This window comes from Amborella trichopoda, chromosome 13 (assembly GCF_054954075.1).
Source record: "Amborella trichopoda isolate Santa Cruz 75 chromosome 13, AtrichopodaSantaCruz75HAP2 v2.0, whole genome shotgun sequence".
In the NCBI taxonomy this organism is placed as follows: Eukaryota; Viridiplantae; Streptophyta; class Magnoliopsida; order Amborellales; family Amborellaceae; genus Amborella; species Amborella trichopoda.
This window is the reverse complement of record NC_142348.1, coordinates 31,819,189-31,841,494: the sequence shown is the minus strand read 5'-3', so window position 1 is coordinate 31,841,494 and position 22,306 is coordinate 31,819,189. Positions and strand designations below refer to the sequence as shown.

Sequence of the window (22,306 nt, the reverse complement as noted above, 5' to 3'; positions counted from 1 at the left end):
GAAATGATAGATAACAACCTAGGGGCAAGGGTGATCTAAGGATAACCAAAATAAGAAACTCCCTGCTACCTGGGGAGCAGGGTTGTAGTCCAGAGTCCATACAAGAAGGTCCTTTACCTAGTCCTAAGTGACATGCAACAAAGAGGGGCACCACTGGTTCTCCAAGAAGGGGGAAATCAAGACTTCATCCACGAGCAGACATCCACCTAAGTCAGAGTTAAAAGAAAGAGCGCCAAAGATTCAAAGAGTCAAATCATATGGCCACCGACTTTCAAGAAAAAAGGGGGTAAAGAAGAAGAAAAAAAGGTGTCCATCCTCAAGTAAATCAACAGGATGCCCTGACTCCATTAGAAAGTCAAAGAAAGCATCCAAATCCTCAAGGAAATCAAAAAAACACCTTTAAATCTCAAATAAAGTCAAGGAAGGTTCCCAAATGCTCAAGTGAATCAAGAAGACTCCTTAACTCCCAGAAGGAAGTCAGAGAAGGGCATCCAAGTCTTCAAGACAACAAGAAAGAAATACAACTAAAGAATCGATCTAGTGCCCGCAAAGTAAATCAAGGGGTATTAGTTTGACGGACCATAGGTAAGGAGTTCTCCAAGTAGAACTGAAGGACCTTGAGCCATTCGAATCTAAAAGGATCAATGGAGGGTACAAAAATGAAAATCTAAAGAGATCCCAAGCACCAAGGGCAATGATCGAAGAACTTCTTCTTAGATTGTGACATGAGAATCGAGATTTAAGGACAAGAGAATACTTGATGATTCCTAATCCCCAAAGTCCCAGCAAAGGTTTTCACAACTCATATATGAAAATTAATTGACCCAATTCAAAACTTAAGGCAAAACACAAGGGGCATCTTGTTTTCTAAAATTTAGCTTTTAAGTTGGGTTTTGGGTAGATTAAACTCCCTAAATGAATAAAATAAAATAGAATTTCAAAATTCCACCAAAGGCAAGGAGTGAAACTATAAGACCAGCCTTTTCCAAAAACATTTTAAAACCTCCCTTTTCAAAAGCATTTTTAAAAATCCGTTTTTTTTACTAAAAGAATCTTTCAAATGTAAATTTTTAATTTCAAGTTTCAAACTATCACAGGTCAACCCTAATTTTGGGTTTTCAAAATTTGGCATAGGTGTTTTCTATAACTTTAACTATCATTTTAAAAAACTTTTAACTTTCATTTTAAAAACTGGCATCGGTCTCTTCTCTAAATTTCTCCCTACTTACAAAACTTCTAAAAAGTTGTCTAAAATGAAGGAGTGGGATCAGGCCCCAAAAATGATGACACCGTCGGACCATCCCATACGTCATAAGAATCCGAGAGGATTGCCTGAACCAAAGGTTCAATCAAGAATGAATGAGTGAGAGAAAGAGACTAACAGAAACCGAAAACCTTTAATCCCAGTTAAAATCTTACCCTTAAAACCTAACTAAACTTTAGAAAGCCTTAGGAGCCAAACTATGATGGGAATTCCATTACCAGAATTTTCTCCATAATTTCATTCTAAATCCATATATTCAGTTGAAAACTAATACCTCGAGTCAAGACATGCTGACAACAGCTGACCAATGCTTCGAAGTGTTGGCAGTTAAGTGCCAGGGTGATCAAGGTGATTCAGCAATGGCTGACCATCTCCTTGAAGCGGTGGAATTTAAGGACCTAGCCAGAATGGCCATCACCATGAAGTGGTGACAAAAGATTGGCGGGGTGCCTTGCAAACAAGCGAATGACCATGGCCTCAAAGCATTGCCAAATGAAGTCTTAAGGATCTTAACACCGGCACTCTGTAATATCCTGGATGTTAGGTATTCAAGTGAAACTCCATTGTTGCAGGTATCCCCTTCTTTGTTGCCCACTTGTTTCTTGAATAACAGGGAGCAACAAAGAGGGACAACTGTAGACACCCCGCCTGAATTTTTCCTTAAGGGATTTCCACAACCCTACAAGCCTAAAACCTAGGGACCACACTAACATAGTGAACCACACTGTAATCTACACCCCAACCACAGTTTGGCAACCAACTATTCCCTAAATATTCACATAGAACCTATTTTTAGGAGAATCAAAACCAAAGATAAAGAAGATCCCAGTCTATCAAGGAAAAAATCTAAAACTGCAAGACATAAGACCCGAAATCTTGTTAGACAGTTGCCGAAGAAAATCACCAGCCACGTAGCAAAATCTGAAGGCTGGAGAGCTTAGTAACGCAGAATGAACCTCTGGCAATGACGCATAACAAGCTCCTAAGGCAAGGACAATGCAAATTTAATATAGGGACGCCTCTTGAGGGCCTTCACCCATTTATAGGCCTCTTCAACTGATTTTTAGGAGGATCCTCCAAAATAGGCAGAAACTAACACTAGCCTCCTCAATTCCCCTTCGTTGTTGCTCACCAGTTTCTTGAATAACAGGGAGCAACAAAGAGGGACAACTGTAGACACCCCGCCTGAATTTTGCCTTGAGGGATTTCCACAAACCTACAAGACTAAAACCTAGGGATCACACTAACATAGTGAACCAAACTGTAGTCCACACACCAACCACAGTCTAGCAACCAATTATTCCCTAAATATTCACATAGAACCTATTTTTAGAAGAATCAAAACCAAAGATAAAGAAGATCCCAGTCTATCAAGGAAAAAATCTAAAACTGCAAGACATAAGACCCGAAATCTTGTTGGACAGTTGCCGAAGAAAATCACCAGCCACGTAGCAAAATCTGAAGGCTGGAGGGCTTAGTGACGCGGAATAAACCTCTGGCAATGACGCATAACAAGCTGCTAAGGCAAGGACAATGCAAATTTAATATAGGGACGCCTCTTGATTTAAGGGCCTTCACCCATTTATAGGCCTCTTCAAGTGATTTTTAGGAGAATCCTCCAAAATAGGCAGAAACTAACACTAGCCTCCTCAATTCCAACACAACAAACCACAGAAAAACCCTAGGTGAACTCAGACCAAACCTGGAAAATACATTCCTTCTAGCATTCAAGCCCTAGACGAACATTCCTAGCTTCAAAACTCTATCCCAGAATTCACAAAGCTACTGGTTGAGCCAAAGTCAAAGGTGAAGGAGCACAAACTCATACTCATCTGATCTGGGGCCCAACTTTGGGCGCCGGGCCTAGGTACCGAGCTTCTAGGTATTATTCTCTTCCTTTTCTCTCATTTTCATTACTTTCCCTTATTATTCATCCTTCTTCTAAAATCCTCCAAAAGGTATTTATTCATATTTTCCTATGATTTCCAATGTCTCTCTAGTTTACACAGATATAAGCCAGCCCCTGGGCGACGATCTGTGAGTAAAGAGTCTCTCCCATCTCTACTTATCATTTTAACTAACTAAGTTTGGACATGGATCAGCATCGGATAGACTTTCAGCAGTCTGTCTCTTCTAGATTCGTGTATGTTAACAAGGAAAGCACAATACCTAATATCAAAAATTTATTAAACTACAACATATATAATCACATGCAAATGAAAAGCAATAAATTAATGTGAGATACAATGATGAAGATCCAATCATAGATGAGCTGAAGCCTTGCAATGATGCCGCCATTTAACTCCATGAGATGAATTATCATATGACAATGAATCGCAATCTTGTGTGAATAATAATTTAGCTTGTAGTTGCCAAACTGGGAAAGGAGAGATCCAATGATATGCAGGGAAGTAGGGAAACAGCCTAAGATAGCAATGCTCGTGGATTTACCAAAATAACAATGCTCATGGATTTACCACAATATGGGCAGCAAAGCAACAACTGGATACTTGAGGAAAATGACAGTTGCTAGGGCAGCAGCTTCCCTAATAGCCACAGTCAATGTTCACTTGGCTTCACAGACTTACAAAAGAATTCGATCTTATCTACAAGCTGGGACTTCTTAAAGAACATCATTGGAAGACATTAACATGTTGCCATTAAACCAACCACATCTAGTAACCTTAATTGATTATCAGTCATAGATGCCTAACTTATCAACTTTATTTATTTCTCGAACTTGGAAAAGAGAGTATTCTGCCAACTAATATTGGTAACAATGGAGTGGAGCTCCACACCAAACGGTTGGATAATGGCCATGGACCAGGCCTAGGCTTGCTCATGCCACATCTTAAAGCCAGACTGCTCTTGAATTTATCAGATGAGCTAACTTTTGCATTCATACTCTCTACCAATGAAAGAAAATATTCCACGTAATCCTATTGGGGAGATGTTATGGTAACACTAGCATGGCTCTAAAGGGTCAGGAGTAGCATAAGATACAACAGGTATGAGTTCAAACATAGGATTGGGGCTAGGGTTGGAAACAGTAGTATAGCCATTTGTGTCCATAGAAGGTGAGTTCAGTCAAGCATGATTTACATAGAAAAATCCCAGACTACAGACAGGATGCCCACACAACATACACACTTAAGTTGCTGGCAAGGAGACCCAATGATAAAAAACAAAAAGGAAAGCACCCCGATAAATATGTTCATTCTTTTGATAAAAGGATTTACAAACTTCCATGACAATTTAGTCAGATGTAGCGAACAATACGGAGAGATGAGGCAACATCTATAGCCTTTCACAATGGCCTCAACATAATAGAGCTCCCATCCAGGAAAAGTACTCATTATTTTCAGAAAATTTTCTTTACGAGACAAAATGACAGCTAAACAAATGTTACATATCATTTCTTAGTTACGATAATGAATGAGAACAACCACTTCCAACCTGTGGCCTGCCTTTACTCACTAAGCAGGCCTTCCAACATTTCTTATAAATGTGGCCTTCCAACATTTATAAAATGTTTAAATGTTCATATACTAAGCAGAAAGAGTTGTACCTCTTTTTGTTCAAGACGTTTATTTAGCTCATTCAGCTCTTTGTCCATCGAATCTTGTAAGATTGTATGTTCCCACTCTTTTGCAGCTTCTTCATCCATCTCTTTGGCATTGTCACCTGCTGAAGCATTTGTACTTCGAATAAAGATCATGGGCACATCCAATAATAAAAAGTCACTAGGTAAAACAAAAACATGGATGGTGGCATATTCCAAAAAGAATCAGCTAGATTACCAGAACTAAGGGCAATCCTTCCTATTTCCATTGGCACCAGATGGTTAGATAGAATGCCACTAACTGGCAAACATGGTTTTAAGGATACATCCTGGAAAGGAACGAGGGATCGACCAGTAAAAGGTTCACACATATGATAATCAGAGGAGTCAGCACTCTGCCTTCCAAATTCTGTCCTCTCTGCCTTTGAGAAGTAGCCATCACCATTCTGCAGTATCGCATAAAAACCAATTAGCATTTTCTTCGTAGACCAAGCCAATCAATAAGCTGGTTTTTAATTCCTTTCATTCACCATGCATAAGTTACTTGCTTTATTGCATTTAAGATGTCTGCCAAAGCTAATAAAAGTTATAAACAAAGAGAGAACGAAAGCAACCTAATGGCCCAGTTTCGCATTCTCCAATAAACTAAAGACTCATGCTCAGTGGTCAAAAATTCATAGCAGGCATGAAACTCAGCACGTTCCCTGGCTGAGTAGCTCAGGTGAGTCCAAGTGGCCTTGCCCAGATCATGAATGAGGCCAAAAGGGCTCAAAATTTGCAAAATAAAATGTAAAAGGTTGTTAAAAAACAATAAAAAGAAAAAAAAAGTTATAAACAGCAATAAAAATCTACAAAGAAAAAATTACAAGGTGGAATATGGACCAAATTGATTTATAGCTCAAAAATTTGAGAAAAATCCAAAAAAAGAAAAAAACAACAGAGCATATAATAAAAAAATTTCTTAAATCATCATAAAAAACATAAAATTTATATAGAAACTTATGTATACATCATCTATTACATTTTAGCAACAAAATTTATATTTTTTCATGAGTTTTTTATCGACCCAATTATGTACATTATACTTGCCTTGGCAGGGTGTCGTGGCCGAGTAACTCTGCCAAGTCCAAGTTGATTCGGCCAAGTTTTGAGAAACGCTCACACTGACAGCTTTACGAAAAATGTGACAGTTCCAAAAGGTTCCTCTTACAGCTAGTTTAGGTGTAACCCAACTATAGTCACCCATAGAAGAATATAAATATAAAATGAGACTAACTATCATTTTTGGAGAAAGTGAGACTAATTATCCCGAGTAAACAAAAAGAAAATAGAGCACAGTTAAAAAGAAAATTTCCAATCATCAGCAGCTTTGTTAATCAATATCCCCTAGAGACTGAAACCAGTCAATATAGGGTAGGTAGCATTACTGTCCCTTAGGCTTCGGCTCAGTGATAGACATATCAGTTTGGGTAAGGGAGGTGACGAGCTCTAACCCTTGAAGTTTGCCCTAAAAAGCCAAAACAAGCCAATCCGGCCAGTTTTTTAGATAGTATACATTTACCAAAACGCATAAACACATACAAGAGCAACAACAATAAATAAATAAATAAAGAGGAAGTGATTTGCAGACATCATGATCATATTCAGTTTAAAGTGAACAATACATTTGTCAGAAGTAGGTAAGATTTAAAGACTAAGGAAATCAATGGAGAGCAGAAATTTGTAAACCTGAGCAACAACAAAAAATAAATAAATAAAGAGGAAGTGATTTGCAGACATCATGATCATATTCAGTTTAAAGTGAACAATACATTGTCAGAAGTAGGTAAGATTTAAAGATTAAGGAAATCAGCGGAGAGCAGGAATTTGTAAACCTGAGTATCCACTCCACGCTGCTCCATCTGCAAGAATCTACTGCGATATTCGTTAAGTTCTCGACATAGTTCTTCATTAGTAGCCTCAAGCCAGGATATCCTGTCCTTAAAAACCTATATGCACGACCAACAAAAATCATTTAATTATCCAAATAACTAGTACATGTAAAGGCCTTCTCAGCTCATTGAATTCCTGCAAAACAGATCAACTAAGATGGCAGGTTTCTCAGCAACCCAGAACATGAGTGATACCTGTATTTCATCTGGCGAAACACCTCCTCCTCCACGAGCACAAATTAGCTCTGCTTGTAAATACTCAAGTTGCTGGCGCATCCGTTGCATTTCACTTGAGACTGGATCTCGATTGACCTAAAGAATAACAAGCACTCACAAGTTAACCACTGGTATGAAAAGCCCAAACAACATAAAATATCCTCATTTCACATGTATAAATGACTGCAAAGTTAGAAGCAGAAAGTGCTGACTTCTTTAGAAAGCGAGCCTCTTTCAAGGGTAATATTCTGATTGATGCTCTGCATCTATAGCAGTTAAAATAATTACAAACAAAGAATCCATTTACCCATCACAGAGGCAACTCACAATGGGTTTATTCTGAATATTGCGAGCTCGGTTAGCATATTTGAGAGTATTCAGAGTTTCCTCTGCATTAATATCTGCTGGACTTATACAAGCTGAAATAGAGGAATGTTAGGAAATGTTAGAAGAACAGTAGTAGACTATAGGTCCAAAAACAACAAAGAAATGAGCTAACGTATTTAAGAACTAGAAGGGTAACAAAACCTCACTTTTCGTAAGATTGAAGATTCCTGTAGTTTAAACATGCAACTATGTGCATGTTTCTAAAATAGAAAGACTACAATGTGAGAGAGTATTATTTCCTGGCATTGTGCAAAGTGCAACACATATCTGTCACTTACTAGACCACAATAAACATGACAGGAAGACTAAATTGTTAAATGCAAAGAACTTTTAAATGTATTTAACCATTAGTTGCTAAGAGTTCAAATAAGAACTTATAGTTGTAGACTGCACAATGAATTTGGGAAGTGGTCGGGGAGACAAGTGACAGAACGTTTCAAGCAAACAATAATCAGTAACATGATGTATTAGAGAACGGTCAACCATACATAAGAGACCCAATATAATGTTGTGAGAAATGTAATAAATTAAAGGACTCAGGCAAAAAAAACATGGGAAAAACGTAGCAGAAACATAAAAGAGTGGAAGTAAGATGCAGGGAAAAAATGTGAAATATAGTTAACACATGTTCTCCATCATTCTAGCAAGATTGCAGGGTTGTCCTTTCTCACTCTATCACCACTTTTTCTGTTTACACATTTTCCATTTATTTGCAACTGTCCATGTGCAATCTGCTGCTGGTTCACTTCAGGGGACATCTCCGGTCCCTTTTGCCATAACTCCTGAGACTTCATTGCAAGTACAGCCAACCAATGATGCATGACGCAACTCTGGATATGGCTATGACATCAGTTTTCCCATGATTTTACATATGCTCTTGAACTTCAAAATTTGAAGCATCTGAAACATAAACCACCCATTTTGAAGCATCCATGCATCATAGCTGACAACTCTTGACAACCGCTAGCTTCCTCAACTATGTCCTTATTGGGTATCCCACCAGCTATTTCTCATAAAAAGACACCCCAATCCACACTTTCAGATTAATCAAGTATTTCGTTTAAAATTGAACTGCTATAAAACTGCATGACTTCTTTTTTTCTCTTGAAAGACAGTCAACTACTGCAACTGCATCCGACTTGGATCCATCCTGTTATGATCACCATATCCACCAAAAACGTAGCATTAATGTAGTTAGGACAGTAGAACCCCAGATCATTCACTCTGGTCTGAACAGATGTGCCAAGCATGAATGATTTTTCTGAATTGGTAAATCATCAATGACATTCACATGTTTAGAGGTTAACCTCGGATAATATATATTGCTTTGTCAGCACTAAAAATTGATCTTGTATCTTTCAAACAAAATGTTTCTGCTAGATTTGCGTCAACATCATGCCCTTGAAGTCCTGAATTTTTGGATGACATTTATGCATGGTGTGCATGCTTTTTTCAAAGAGTTAAACTAGTGTATAGATCCTCTGCTATAGATCTTATAGATCCCCTTGACAAAAGATTCAAGTGGTACAGCCCTAATTGTAAGGTCTCAATTCATTCATGGAGAAAATACAGCCATTATACCAACCTTGTGGCTTTCAAATGGTATGGCCCGATATTGTGAGGTCTCAATTAAATAAGCACCTGATCACTTAGTTCTTCCGATCTAATTGTGATTTAAACTGAATAAGATTTCCACAAGGATGAATCCATCTATGAAAGGTAGAATAAAATATATGCTTTTGCAAACCATTATATTCTTCAAGGCATTCAAGAAATAGAAAGGACAGGATTCTTTTTGGTTTTCCTTTCTTTGATTTTTTGAAGGGAAGGACAGCATCCACTAAGAACAGTAACTCTTTCTAATATGTAAATTGCAGCCTTGTGTCCTCAGCAACTTGCTCAGTCATTACCCTTAATGATCCAACTGGCTAGTAGATAGCAGTATGTGCAAGGCCCAAAAGAACATTATACTCCTTAGGCCTTTTCACCTTCTATTTGGACAATTCCCCTGCAAACCTCATAGGTTACTACCAGCTGCCTCATCAACCATTCATTCCTTCACAACAGCAAGCAACCAACTGCCCAGTGGCCAACCATCTTATTTGACATCTAAAACAAATTTCAGTCTCTTTTGGCATTTGGATTTTCTTAAGGGCCGAACTGAGTCATCCATCATTCAATATTTTGCTCGACCCCAAAACTTGATAATAAGTAACGGAATAACTAGCTTCGCTAGAAATCTCCAGCTTCAGAGACTGTATCCATACACTTCTCAGTTCCTCCATTCAGCAGCCTCAATACCCCGGCAAGCAACATATACTTTTCAGAATTCTGGCATGAGCTCCAGAGTCCAAATAGAGCTTCCAAAATATCTAATCAAGGCCACATGCCACTTCTTGAAAGATATCTCATTCTAAATTGCACAGAGTTCTATAAACTCATCTCATGAAGGGCAATATTCAGATGACAGAGAAGTTTTGGAGGATCAATACACTCATTCACAACAGTTACCAATTTATAGATATCAATACACTCAACTTCTTCGAAGGCTTACCAAGCATTCTGAAAAGGCCAGAAATTTGAAGAAAACAATCGCCATTTAATTTCAGTTTGGCCATTTCAAATATTCTGATAATGGCATGAGTTCAGGAGCAGATTCCCAGAATGCCCTTCGGCCTCATGGTAGATGACTGATGCTATCTGGTAACCAAAAACTTAGCAAAGACAGTTTCCTAATGTTGCTAATAAAGAATCATAAAGACACAGAACAATAAATGAATGATCAACACCCTCAAAAAGAACTTTCTGTGCCAGTTTTTCTTTCTTCTTTTCAATTAATCATTTTCTACCAGCTATATCAGCTAGAAGACATAAAGGCTGGTTAAAGTTCCTGTCTTCTAAAAGAATAAAGTATACCTATCTATAATTACCTCCTTTGATATTGAGACGAATCATGTTGATTTCATTGCAACAAAGGAAGCATTACTAATATGTCCAGATGCATAAACAAGAGATAAAAGCATAATGCATACTGTAGTTATATGAGGCAATGGAATTAGCAGTTTCTTTTTCTACTTCTGGAAGCATGAAAGTTTTTTTTGCCACAAATGTTAAAATAATAGAAGTGAATCATGCCATGTGTTTTATCTCTGCTGTTCACTTAAATTGAACTAAATTGCCAATCTCCGTTTCACAAGACAATTTTACATATTCATAGTCCTGGCTCAGAAGAAACACTATTACCTATCATGACAGTTCTGCTGTTCCCCCCAAGTGAGTCCTGCCACAAAACATAAATAATTTTAGGTGATTAAACTTAATTAAATCATCACAAGCATTGAGAAAGCTGAGCAAGTGAATATGTTCTTCCCATGGACCAAATATATCCAAGCGATACATTTCAAGCCTTTGCATATAAAGCAAAATTATTTAACACCAAATAAATCTCACAAACACCCTTAAAAAGATATCGAACATCATGGTGGATGGATATCAAACCTGCAAGAGACGAGTAAGTTTGCTGTCCCTGTATGGCACATGTACACCCTCTTTTCGCTTTTTCTCGTCTCCAAGTGCACTTATGACATTGCCAAGAGCAAGAAGCCCCTTATTAATATGAACTCCTGATACATATTAGAACAATGAAGAAATAAGGGCGCTCGTTTTTTCTGGTAAGAAAAATAAGAATTTCTTCGAATCAAAGTTTCAATATTCTGAGAAAGTGATAGTATACCCTCTTTAAAACGAAGACCATCGGATCCTGTCCTTTTGGCACGCTCTGATCCAGCAAGATCTACCAAATGGAGCTTAGCACATAAATAATCTTCTCCACCATCATCTAGTGAGCCAGCCTCCCCACCAGCAATATCCCATTTACGCATCTGCTCCACAGTGATTGTGAAGATTGCATGCGAACGACTATTAAACATAAAACATAACACCATGAACACCATAAGATACAGGATAAATTAACGACAAGTAACACTCTATCACTATTGCAATAATTTTTTCCATTATCTAAACATAGAAATTAAGCAGTAGAAATTTGTGGACGTACAAATTGATAACAGTGAGTCCACAGATTGACAACATCAGAACAATGATATTTTTTTTCCTCAAATGGTCAGACTGATGATGTTATATGACGGAGCATGTGATGATAAGGCACATTGACCAAGAATGCTCACACTCTTGGGAACTCAATCTATAAAAAAGTTGATTAAAGAGAGTTCTCACATTCTTGGAAACTCAATCTGTACCAAAGTTTACTAATGTCCTTTGTATAGTATCCTACTATATTTCCATATCCTTCTTGTCCAATCAAACCACTAAAAGGGGTCTTTTTCATGCTTTGAAAACCAAGGAATTAGTGCCTTAGGAAAGGACTTAGGGTATTGAGTTAGAAAGAGGAAAAAGTAAGAAATCAAGCATAATATTTCTTTAGGAGCAATCAACCTACCCATCCAAGATTGATGATCACTCCAGTTAAGTTAGATGGAACAAACTATCTAGAATGGTCCTAGTCTGCAAACTATCTAGAATGGTCCTAGTCTGCCAAAATATTAATAGGAAGCCGGAGAAAATTGGGTGCATCATGGGGAAGACGAAAGAGCCTCCATAGATGATCAACCCCATGATGAATAGGAAAGTGAGAATAAGACTATAATGGCATGGCTTCGACATTCCATGCAGCCAAGTATCAGCAGGAGATTGTTGCTCCATAGAAATGCAAAGGATATATTAGAGGCAGTAGACAAGACATATAACAAGATGATCCAGCTAGGATTCACCAACCGCATCATGAAATAGTGGATTTGCAACAAGGGGAGATGACTGCAGAATTATGGGATATTAAGGCGTAAGCGGAAAGAGCTAGTCCACTATTAACCAATTAATCCCACCATTGATGATACTAAAAAGTAGATTGGGCAACAAACGGTCTTTGAGTTCTTAGCAAGCCTACATCCTAAAATTGAACTTCGAAGAGTACAGGACAAATTGCATAGAATTATGTAGACTGCAAGGGGACAAAGTCCAAGCATCCACCCTGAACGATCAACAGCTGTACCAAGATCAAGCAAGGGAAAGTGGGGGTACAAAAGGACTAAATCGTGCTCCACTTTCTCTCGCAAAAAGGAGAAACTAAAATGCTCCCACATTGGGCAGAGGAGACAAACCCGAAAGAACTATTGGGACTTGCATCCACACTTGAAACCGAAGCAAAGGAGTTCAAATGCGAATTGTTTGCCTTGCATCCTCCACTAACCAAATTTCAAATAATCACCTAAACAATGACAACAGCAAAGTCCATGATAAGATGTGCAGCATGAATGTCATTATGCTTATATAAGATAAGTATTCCCACTTTTAAAAATTGTCAGAATACTTCAACCAAAAAAGAAATGAATTCCCACTTCTACGAAAGAAATAGCATCCATGTTGACATTTGGACGACTACAACAGAGTTAACTGATGTAAAATTGACTCAGATTCACGATTTGCTATACATTGTTCTGTCTGCATTAATGATCTGTATTGCTCAATCTCTTAGGCCAACTTTCAATTGGTATCGTAACACTTATTTACAAACAAAATAAGCAGAGAGGGACAAAATTTACCATAATAACATAGACATTAAGTTCAGGAAACTGATGTCCAATGCATGTCCAGGCATAATAATAACACATCATAGCACATAAAGCAAAATTTAAAACCCTCCAATCGTGGGTTTGCCAAAAAGAAAACCATAAAGCCAATCCTTATGGACTACCATCGTAAAAGAGGACGTGGTTATCATTTTCATGCAAGTAATTGAGAAGATGGGACTCATTACCTTGACTGACTGTTCATGTTTGTGCTTCCTGTGGCTCTACTCAATGATCCTTGTTCCAGACATGCAGCCATTTCCTTTTGTGTGCTGACATCAATTTCTGTTGATCCTGCAAGTGTAATCACTCCATTCGATGTCTCTCGGATTTGTATTGGTGGCTTCCCTGGGACTGTGACTTTCCCAGCATGGCCATTAAGTGTATCGGATTTTCCAGCAGATGCAGGATCAAGCAAGTCTCGCACCTCCTCTTTCAGGATCTTAACACAGAAAGTTCCAGTAAGATTTATTTGCCATGACAAGGGACAACCGATAGCAGACCATGCATAAAATATCACATAGAGATATCAATGACTAACAGCAGAAACAAAAGAAAAAATCAATCATCATTGTCAAAGGCCAGGAAAAATATATGTTTCTCAAAACATTGTGACAAAGTTTATTAGCATGAAATTAGTATACAACAATAACAGATTCAGACGCCCTCTTCACCATTCAAAGCATCTTGAGAAACCCACAGCATCCAAAGTTGTTTGGTGGTTCAATCATGCATGCCTCCAGGGAAAAAAACCCTCAGGAATATTAGTTTCTTTTATTGGTTACTTTCTCTTTAAAACAGTGTTTGACAACCAGGTGAATCCACTTGGACTCGCCTGAGTTACTTAGGCTTGACAGGGTGCCAAGCCCAAAACTCCCCCAAACTCAGAGGGTATGTAATTAATATATTATTAGTTATATTTTATATATAATTGATTTAATCTTTGATAAAATCAATTGTACTTGAGTTACATTTAGTTTTATTTATACTTGTTTACGGTTTTATGCTTTTCAATGATTTTTCTATTTTCTAGTTTTTCTCCTTTTTCTGAAAATATGATCTATAACCAGCTCTGTGGATTTTTATTTGTGAGAACTTTTCCTCATCTTTAATATCGTTTTCTTCTTTTTTTTTATCATTTTCTATCTCTCACTGATTTTTCCGGACTTCTTAGGAATGTTTTTATTTTTTTGGGTCTTTTAGGTCATTAGGCTGCTCGGCCAGACTGGGGCAAGTTGACATGGAGTCTTATACTCACCCAAGTGACTCATCATTGATAGGGACCAAGTTCCGCAGCCGAGCTAAGTAGTGAAACATTGCTTTAAAACATTTGATTGAGGATATAGTGTGAAACAATTTCATACACCATCATGTAGAGTAGCTTCATCACATTGAACCACAGAAGAACATAGATCCTTAAATCATGTAAAGCATCACATCACCAAATGGATGCATACTTGTTGCCAATTTATACAGACAAAGTTGCTCTGTCAAAAAATGCTCTTCAAGAAAGTATGGACAACGAGAGCAATCCCCAATGGAGATTTGGACTGGAGGACTCCCTACTGCCCAAGGAAGAGTGGTGATTTTCTGCAGGCTGATCATCGAGGACAAAATCCAGACCAGGGAACAACTTTCTTGGGTGTGGGGATCCCAAGCCTCCAGATTTTCCAAAGAAACAGAAGAAGTGTGCTATTTCACTGCAACTTTTGGAGGGCATAGGAGTAAATCCTACCTCGCCACATAATATGTGTAATCCCATATTCCTAACGAATTGTTAAATCCAACATTTACAAGCCCTTTTAAGGTTAGATACTTTGGAGTTCTTGTCTGTTGGCTATTTTTTTGAGAGGAGCATGGAATGAGAAAAAACAATATACAGTGAAACGAAATACGAGGACTAAGGGCAATGGAGGTGTAGTTTCTAAGTTGAGCTTGATTCATGACCTCTGATTGGGGAGATAGCGTATCTTGTGACTTGTATATGTGAGGAAACCATTGTTTAAAGAAACGGTCCGCCTAGCGCCTAGGCAGCATGAAGGAGCTCAGGGCCCCTAGGTGCCAATACCTAGGTGCCCGCCCAGGCGGGCACCCACCACCGAATCTTAGGTGGGTGCCAAGGTATTGGGCCCTTTTTTTGAGAATAAATAGCCCCTTAAGGGCACTTGGGGTCATTTTTTACACATGATATTTTCATAAAAGGATACTGGGGGTATTTTAAAACCCCAGAGTGAAAAATTAATAATAATAATAATAATAATAATGGAATCTAGTCCCCCAAATCTATTGTTTTTGAGATATCTATGAATCAAAAAAAAAAATGCGATTTCAAGAAACATCTATAAGCTTACTTTACATTGTTGGACATTTGGGCTATTGGTTTTATACTTCTCTTTTGCTTTTCAACTTGTCTGGTTGTGATCGTGTTCATGTGTCAGTATGGAGTGTGCCATACTCAGTTTGGATTGGATGGTTGGAAGTTAATCCACAATGGACTCGCTCATGTTTTTTACTTTTTTCACTAAATCTTCAATGATTTGGAGTTTTGAACATGTTTCGATATCCATGCATTTATATTTGCGGGGAAACAGTTAGTTAGAATACATATAAATGCAAAAAAAACATATTAACAGGACATATATACAATTTTTCACCTCAGGGCACCTGAGTTTCTAGGTGCCTACCGAGCACCTAGGTGCTGGGCACCAGGCAGGCCGCCTAGGGGCCCGCCTAGTGTTTTTTGAAACATTGGAGCAACCATTGTTAATAGGAATTTCCCACCAGGGTAAAGGAGACGTGGGATTTTCCTTGAGATGGATATTTCAGTCACAACCTTAGTAATCAACTATTCAGCACTCTGGGTACACCATGTTGGGGTTTTGATGAAGGATACTAACTTTAGAGGAGCGAATAAGGCATTCTCATGGTAACTAAGGTAGCCATCTCAACTATGGCAGAGGTTATCAAAGACTTTTGTGCTTTCTTTCTCTAGCCCCGAATTGTGGGAGGAGATTCTCTAAACATGACCTTCGGCAGTTAATTAAATGTCAAGCAGCCCTTCGCGGACTAAGGACAGTCCTTCAAGAATTGGGGATATATTACAAGAGATCATGAAATTAGACAGTTGTTTAGGATCGCATTTAGCATGCTTGAACTGATGTATCAAGGATGGGTAACAATGGATGGGATGTTGCCTTTATCGATAGATAGGATTAGACAGGAGTTATTTTCCTTATTCTTAAGTCATTTATTTACTTCATCTCATATGATAACTTATCAGAGAAGTAAACATATATAACGAGTGCACTGGCAAATCAGAAATGCATTTTTGTTAAGCTGCACATCTAAACAAATTTTTATTGTTGCAGACAACACATTCCATTCCCAAATTGGTATAAAGCTTGGTAGAAAAAATAAAAAATTCTCCAGTGGCCACAACTTATAAGGGACTGCTGCAATGTGCTTAAATGTCATTCATATCATGCTAGTATCAATGTGCAAATAAAACTTCGCACAAAACTGTAGAAGCCCATCACCGAGTGTCAAGCCATGGCAAGATCAGAATTCACTTCACAAACACCAAGTCTCATGCCGTGACAAGATCAGAATTCACCATAGTAATCATAAACATAAAGGAGAAGGTTACATACTCCACACAATAGAAGACTAACACAAAAACCAATAAGCATATTTTCTGTTTCCGGCAGACTTCATCCTCGCTTTCAGGCTACAGGATCATCCTAGGACATTCTTAACATACAAATTTCTTTTTTTTCAAAATTCTTTTTCTTTCCCCTTCCGTTTTATCCACTTCTATGGATTCTTGGTGACCTTTCAATGACATGTACGAGACTCACCATCTCCCAATCTTGAAACGTTACTAGAGAATCCATTATTTTCTCTCAATGGTGTTATAATGTTCTTTTTTCTATTTGAAGTAATTTTTACAATACATGTGATTGTTGTCTGGTTTGGTTTAAAATATTATATTAGAAAAGCCTAAATCTGCATGAAATAAAGATCCTTAGTAGACCTCGTATACCAAGTGAGCACCATGCCATTTTCCATTAAGTACAACTCATTTGCAAACATCTTTTGGACCAACAAGTTCATAAACCATGTGTGAGAATTGAATAGCTTATGAAGTACTTTCTTGATTTAAATCAATTCATGCAGTTTTCTCATAGGCAGGCAAATACTTGATATCAAGTAAAAATCACATCATTCTCAGATCAAAGAAGAATGTTCATACTGACACTATAGAGGTGAATATAATTGCAATCTTAACATAGCAAATGACCTATAGGACAGATAGAGAAATGAACAGAAAGAGCAAAAGTTGGAGCTGAGGAACCTCAATGAATGAAACACGTAGCTGGAATTCAGTCCTACTCTTCAGGGTTTCAATCTTGTTAAATAGAGCGTCCATTACTTGAGGTATAAGCCCGGCCCGGCATCCATCCCTATAACCAGTTCCCATGGTGTATGTTTTGCCCGAACCAGTCTGCAACACAAACTAAATTATTAGAGCCAATGAATTAAAAAGCGGCCTGCCTAGCGCCTAGGCAGCCACCTCGGCGGGCCAGGGGGCTTGCACGAATCGCCCAGGCCTAGGTAGGTATCCTAGGCAGGGAGTCCCTAGGCAGCCTGCCTAGGCTCCTGGGACCCCACCTAGGTGGGCTCCCAACGCCTAGGGGAAAATGCCTCTCGTTGAGGGGCTTTTTTGTCTTTTTTAAATGCCTCTCCTTGAAGGGCGTTTTTTTGTCTTTTTTGCCTCTAAATTAGGAGAAAGGGGGTTTAGGTTATTGTGTGACCTAAACCCCTTTGTTTACCTTTAAAATGAAAAAAAATTCAAAAAAATCATTTTTTCACATTTTTAAGAGGTATTTCAAAGTTTTAAAAAATAGATCCAAACATCGTCGTTTTTTTTTGAGAGTTGATTTTGATGATTTTTTAAGCTTATTAGAGGTTTTTGGGAAGCATTTGAGATTGGGAAACATGTCAAACATTGAATATTGAAGATCGAGCAAAAACATTAGTTAAAAATCTTCATATTTGAGATTTTATTTGTTATTTCAATGTCTTATTCGGGTTCCTCTAGAAGTGGAGATCCGAGTTGGAAGTATGGTTATAACCCAATTCTGAATGACAAAAATTACATAAAATGTAATTATTGCAAAAAAGATACTAATGGGGTTATAAACCAATTCAAAAACTACCTTGCCGGCATTAGGGGGAATGTTGCCCCTTGTAAAAATGTTCTTGAAACTATCAGAGAGGAGATTAAGCAATATATGAATTCGGTAAAACAAAAACAATAACAAAAACCTTGTCATTTAGATAAGGCTATTTTTGGTTCTACTAGAAATGGTGATCCGGGTTGGAAGTATGGTTATAACCCGAAACTAAACGATAAAAACTATATGAAGTGTAATTTTTATGAAAAAGATACCAATAGGGTATTAACCGGTTCAAGAAACACCTAGCCACTATTAAAGGGAATATTGTTTCTTATAAAAACAATCCTGAAGCTATTAGGGATGAGATTAGACAATATTTTAATTTAGTAAAACCAGAAAAAGAAGAAAATGAACCTTGTTATATGGAAATATCTTCTCTAGGTTCTTCTAGAAGTGGGGTGATCTGGGTTGAAAGTATGGTCATAACCCGAATCTGAATGATAAAAATTGTACAAGATGTAATTATTATGGAAAGGATACTAATGGGGTATTTAGCGGTTCAAGAAACACCTTGCCGGTATTAAGGGGCTATTGCCCGTATAAAAATGTTATTAAGGCTACTAAGGAGGAGACTAAGCAATATTTGAGTTCAGTGAACACAAAAAGCAAGAAAATGATGAAGAGGCACTAGGTAGAGCAACCAAGACTCATGGGGCCTCATCTACACATAGTAAGAAGGGGGGCGAAGAAGAGAAGGACGAGGCAAATTCAAAAGAAACAGAAGAGGACGAGGCAAATTCAAAAGAAACAGAGGAGGACAAGCATTATGTTGAAGACGTAGATGATTCTGATGATGATGGCCTCGAATCTGATGCATATGATGAGGCTTACCCTACTTTTTCAGATGATGACTGAAGAAACTTGACTCTTGGTGTTGAGTCTTAGACTGTGTGCTTTCGTTTTTTTATTTTCTAGTTTTTACTATCTACTCTTATGTGTATGCCTGTATGGTTGTATCATTGTATGGAAATATGGATTATGGAAGGATATGAACTATGGAGCATGGAGTATGGTCTATGGGGTATGGATTATGGATTGTGACTGTATTATTAATTTACTAATTACTATTATATTTTATTTTTTTTTGTGCTAGTAGTTTATCTATTACGAATATGGTTTGGAACTTTATTAATTTACTGATTACTGTTATATTTTATTTTTGTTTGTGCTAGTAGTCTATCTATTACGAATATGGTTTGGAACTTTTTGGATTATGGGATTTCCAATATTTTATGATGTATACTCATATTCCCTGCCCATGCCCCTCTTCTTCAACCTAGGTGTTAGGCTGCCCAGGTTCTGGGCGGAGCCTAGGTGCTGGGCAGCCAAGACCCCCCGGTCGCCTAGGCGCTGCCCAGGTTATGGGCGGAGCCTAGGTGCTGAGCAGCCAGGACCCCCCGGTCGCCTAGGCGCTGCCCAGCGTTTTTTGGAACACTGATTAGAGCAATCAATTTGGTGATGGCCCAAAGGGTATTCAAGCACTGCAATTAACATAAAATGGAGGAAATCAAAATCACCTGTCCATATGCCAGAACAGTTGCATTATATCCTTGGAATAAACCATCAACAAGTGGAGCGACACATTCTTCAAACATGGCTGAGGATGGTGAACCACAGCTTCCATAGACATGGTCGAAGGTAAAAGAATGAGTTCCAATTTGCACCTATAAATTGCCATAGATCAATGTCCACATCTCAAAAATCGTATTAGTTTTAAAATAAAATGCAAAAGAAAAAAAGTTGACAACTCAAATAAGAAATGCATTCAGGTTGTGCTATAGCTTACAAATGTTAGGGTAAAGATTCAACAAAAGGAATAGTGCCTTCAACTTTGAAAAGAAGAAGTACTAGTACATAGAGATGGAGATGACTAGGAAAATCAATAACGTTGTTCTCGGCAAGACTGAAAAGCCATGAATTTTACAAAGAAAACAAAGGGTATATGCATGTTAAACACACCATCATCAGATGCTATTCAGAGGGCGAAGCTAACTCCTTAAAACAGTGATTCAATATTCATAAAATGAGTGAAGACTACCAGGTATTTGAAAGGCAAGTAAAACAGTTCTGTGTGAACCATGAAATGTGATGGGCCTTTACCAAGAACCGCCATATCGCTCGCCAAAACCAACTTCCTCCAATAAAAAATGGTGATTAATTAAAAAAGAAAAAGAAAAGAAAAACTAACAGAAATCTTTATCGCAAGTGTCAAAATAATCCACCAGAAGATATTTTCCCCATCAAAAAAATGAATCACAAAGGAAATAAATTCCCCAAGGAAATTTATCCATACTCCGCAAAATACAGAGCTGGTTTCGGCCTCCCATCATATTAGAAGACATAATAATTTAGGACCCAAGCTGATACATCTAGTCATCAAGGACATACGAAGAAACAAACACACTAATACATCCCCACGTAGCCAATGCCCACATTCAACTGAAGCCAACAAAGTACACAAAAGGAGGCCATGTGAACCTATTTGCTCAGTATGTTTTAATACCTGGGGTTTAGCAGGAATTACAGTGACACAGTCTTTACATCCTTGGGAGCGTTCATCGCCGATGAGAGGGCGAACATGGACGGCAACCTTCACACAGCATTCCTCAGCAGAGCCACCGTTTTCCATCATGCAGAGAGAGGAGAAGAGACAGAGACAGAGACCGAGATGGCGACGAATCTAGCTACGCAAGCATTGCGAAACGGATCCAAGAGCACAAAATCAGATCTGGAAGAAGACCAAGAATGAAAATGTAAGTCGATAGGAAAGAAGAATAGATAGTGGAGAGAGATAGGGATTAATGAAGGGTAGCAAAAGGAGAAAAGTGGGGAAAAGGAAAAGAGGGTGGGGAGGCTAACTAACTGCAGCGACAACAACCAGTGTCCCTGTCATTCTCATTTTTCCTTGCTCTGCACACCACAACACACTGTCCACTGTATCAGAGTGGGGGGAGGAAAGAGAGAGAGAAAGAAAGCTGTTGGGTTTGAAAACGACTGGTTTGGCCCTAGAGAGAGAGGTTTGGCCCTAGAGAGAGAGGAATGGTGGACGACTTTCTCTCTCTTCTCACACTTTTCCTTGCTCCAGAGGCCAAGCACCGCAAAGCAACGCCTCCTCTCATTGGAGTTGAGGCCCACCTCACATGGGCTACGGCTGCTTCTGGGGGGCCCACGCCCTCCTCCTAGCATTCATTCACTTCTTCGTAAGGGCAGGAGAGAGAGCTGTGTGTGTGCAGTGCAGCAAGTAGTGGAAGAAAGTAGAATGCAAGCTAAGCAATTCATTGCCCGACTCTTCTCTTCTCTTCTTCTTTTTTGAATGAATCTTCTCATTCTCTCTCTCTTCCTCAAGCGGATGGATTTGATGAGAGAGGGACACGTATAAGCGGAAATGAGTCATTGTCCCCGCCTCTTCCAACCGAACCCATCCTTTTTCCTCTTTTATTTACCATGTAACCAAGTAAAAATCTCTTGCAAGTAAATCCACCCTGCCCTCCCAAGTCTTCTCCCACCACACACAAGTACCGACTTATCTTGAGTGAGGTTTGTACGAAGTGTCAACCTTATACTATTGAAGTAAAGTCCCCCTCAATACTATGTTGAAAGTGTGCCTTTGGTTCCACGTAACCTTACAATAACATAAAAATGTATTGTTGGCCCCAATTATAAATTTTAAAGTTCCAAAAATAATGACAATCAAGTATATCGATATACATATGAGAATAGACAGTCGAGATAATTTGTTACAAAATGAACAATTTTTAATACTAGAAATCATTTTTTTCTTTCATGTCTATGAATCTTAAAGTTGAGATGATTTATTTGAGGGTTTTCCTAGATAGGGACAAGCTTCACTAGTAGGTTTTTTATATACACCTTACCCATACAGTACAGGTTTGAAACCTTATATAAAAATTCTCATATATATATATATATATATATATATATCATTTTTTTCTTTCGTGTCTATGAATTTTGAGGTTGAGATGATTTATTTGAAGGTTTTTCAAGATAGGGACAACCTTCACTAGTAGGTTTTTTATATGCACCTTACCCATACAGTATAG

The 22,306-nt window shown here is 38.2% G+C and overlaps 1 protein-coding gene across 22 annotated transcripts in view; it reads right to left on the bottom strand.

Moving 5' to 3' along the window:
- The window catches only part of FRA1 (P-loop containing nucleoside triphosphate hydrolases superfamily protein), a 46,794-nt gene extending 25,054 nt beyond the window's left edge, over positions 1-21,740 (bottom strand). For 5 of the 22 annotated variants that reach the window (XM_088855499.1, XM_088855493.1, XM_088855497.1 and 2 more), the window contains exons 1-13: positions 21,109-21,733; positions 20,749-20,973; positions 19,763-19,909; positions 17,360-17,509; positions 13,194-13,447; positions 11,094-11,278; positions 10,859-10,983; positions 10,604-10,640; positions 7,301-7,392; positions 6,953-7,069; positions 6,701-6,814; positions 5,065-5,272; positions 4,833-4,951 (exon numbers count right to left, since the gene is read on the bottom strand). In XM_088855499.1, coding sequence (XP_088711625.1) covers positions 4,833-4,951; positions 5,065-5,272; positions 6,701-6,814; positions 6,953-7,069; positions 7,301-7,392; positions 10,604-10,640; positions 10,859-10,983; positions 11,094-11,278; positions 13,194-13,447; positions 17,360-17,509; positions 19,763-19,909; positions 20,749-20,877 — 1,677 coding nt within the window. In that variant the 5' untranslated portion in view covers positions 20,878-20,973; positions 21,109-21,733. Of the gene's footprint in view, positions 1-4,832; positions 4,952-5,064; positions 5,273-6,700; positions 6,815-6,952; positions 7,070-7,300; positions 7,393-10,603; positions 10,641-10,858; positions 10,984-11,093; positions 11,279-13,193; positions 13,448-17,359; positions 17,510-19,762; positions 19,910-20,748 lie in introns of all 22 variants that reach the window. The other 17 variants (XM_088855501.1, XM_088855503.1, XM_020670978.2 and 14 more) reach the window with 7 other exon arrangements.
- Positions 21,741-22,306: the final 566 nt, after the last annotated feature.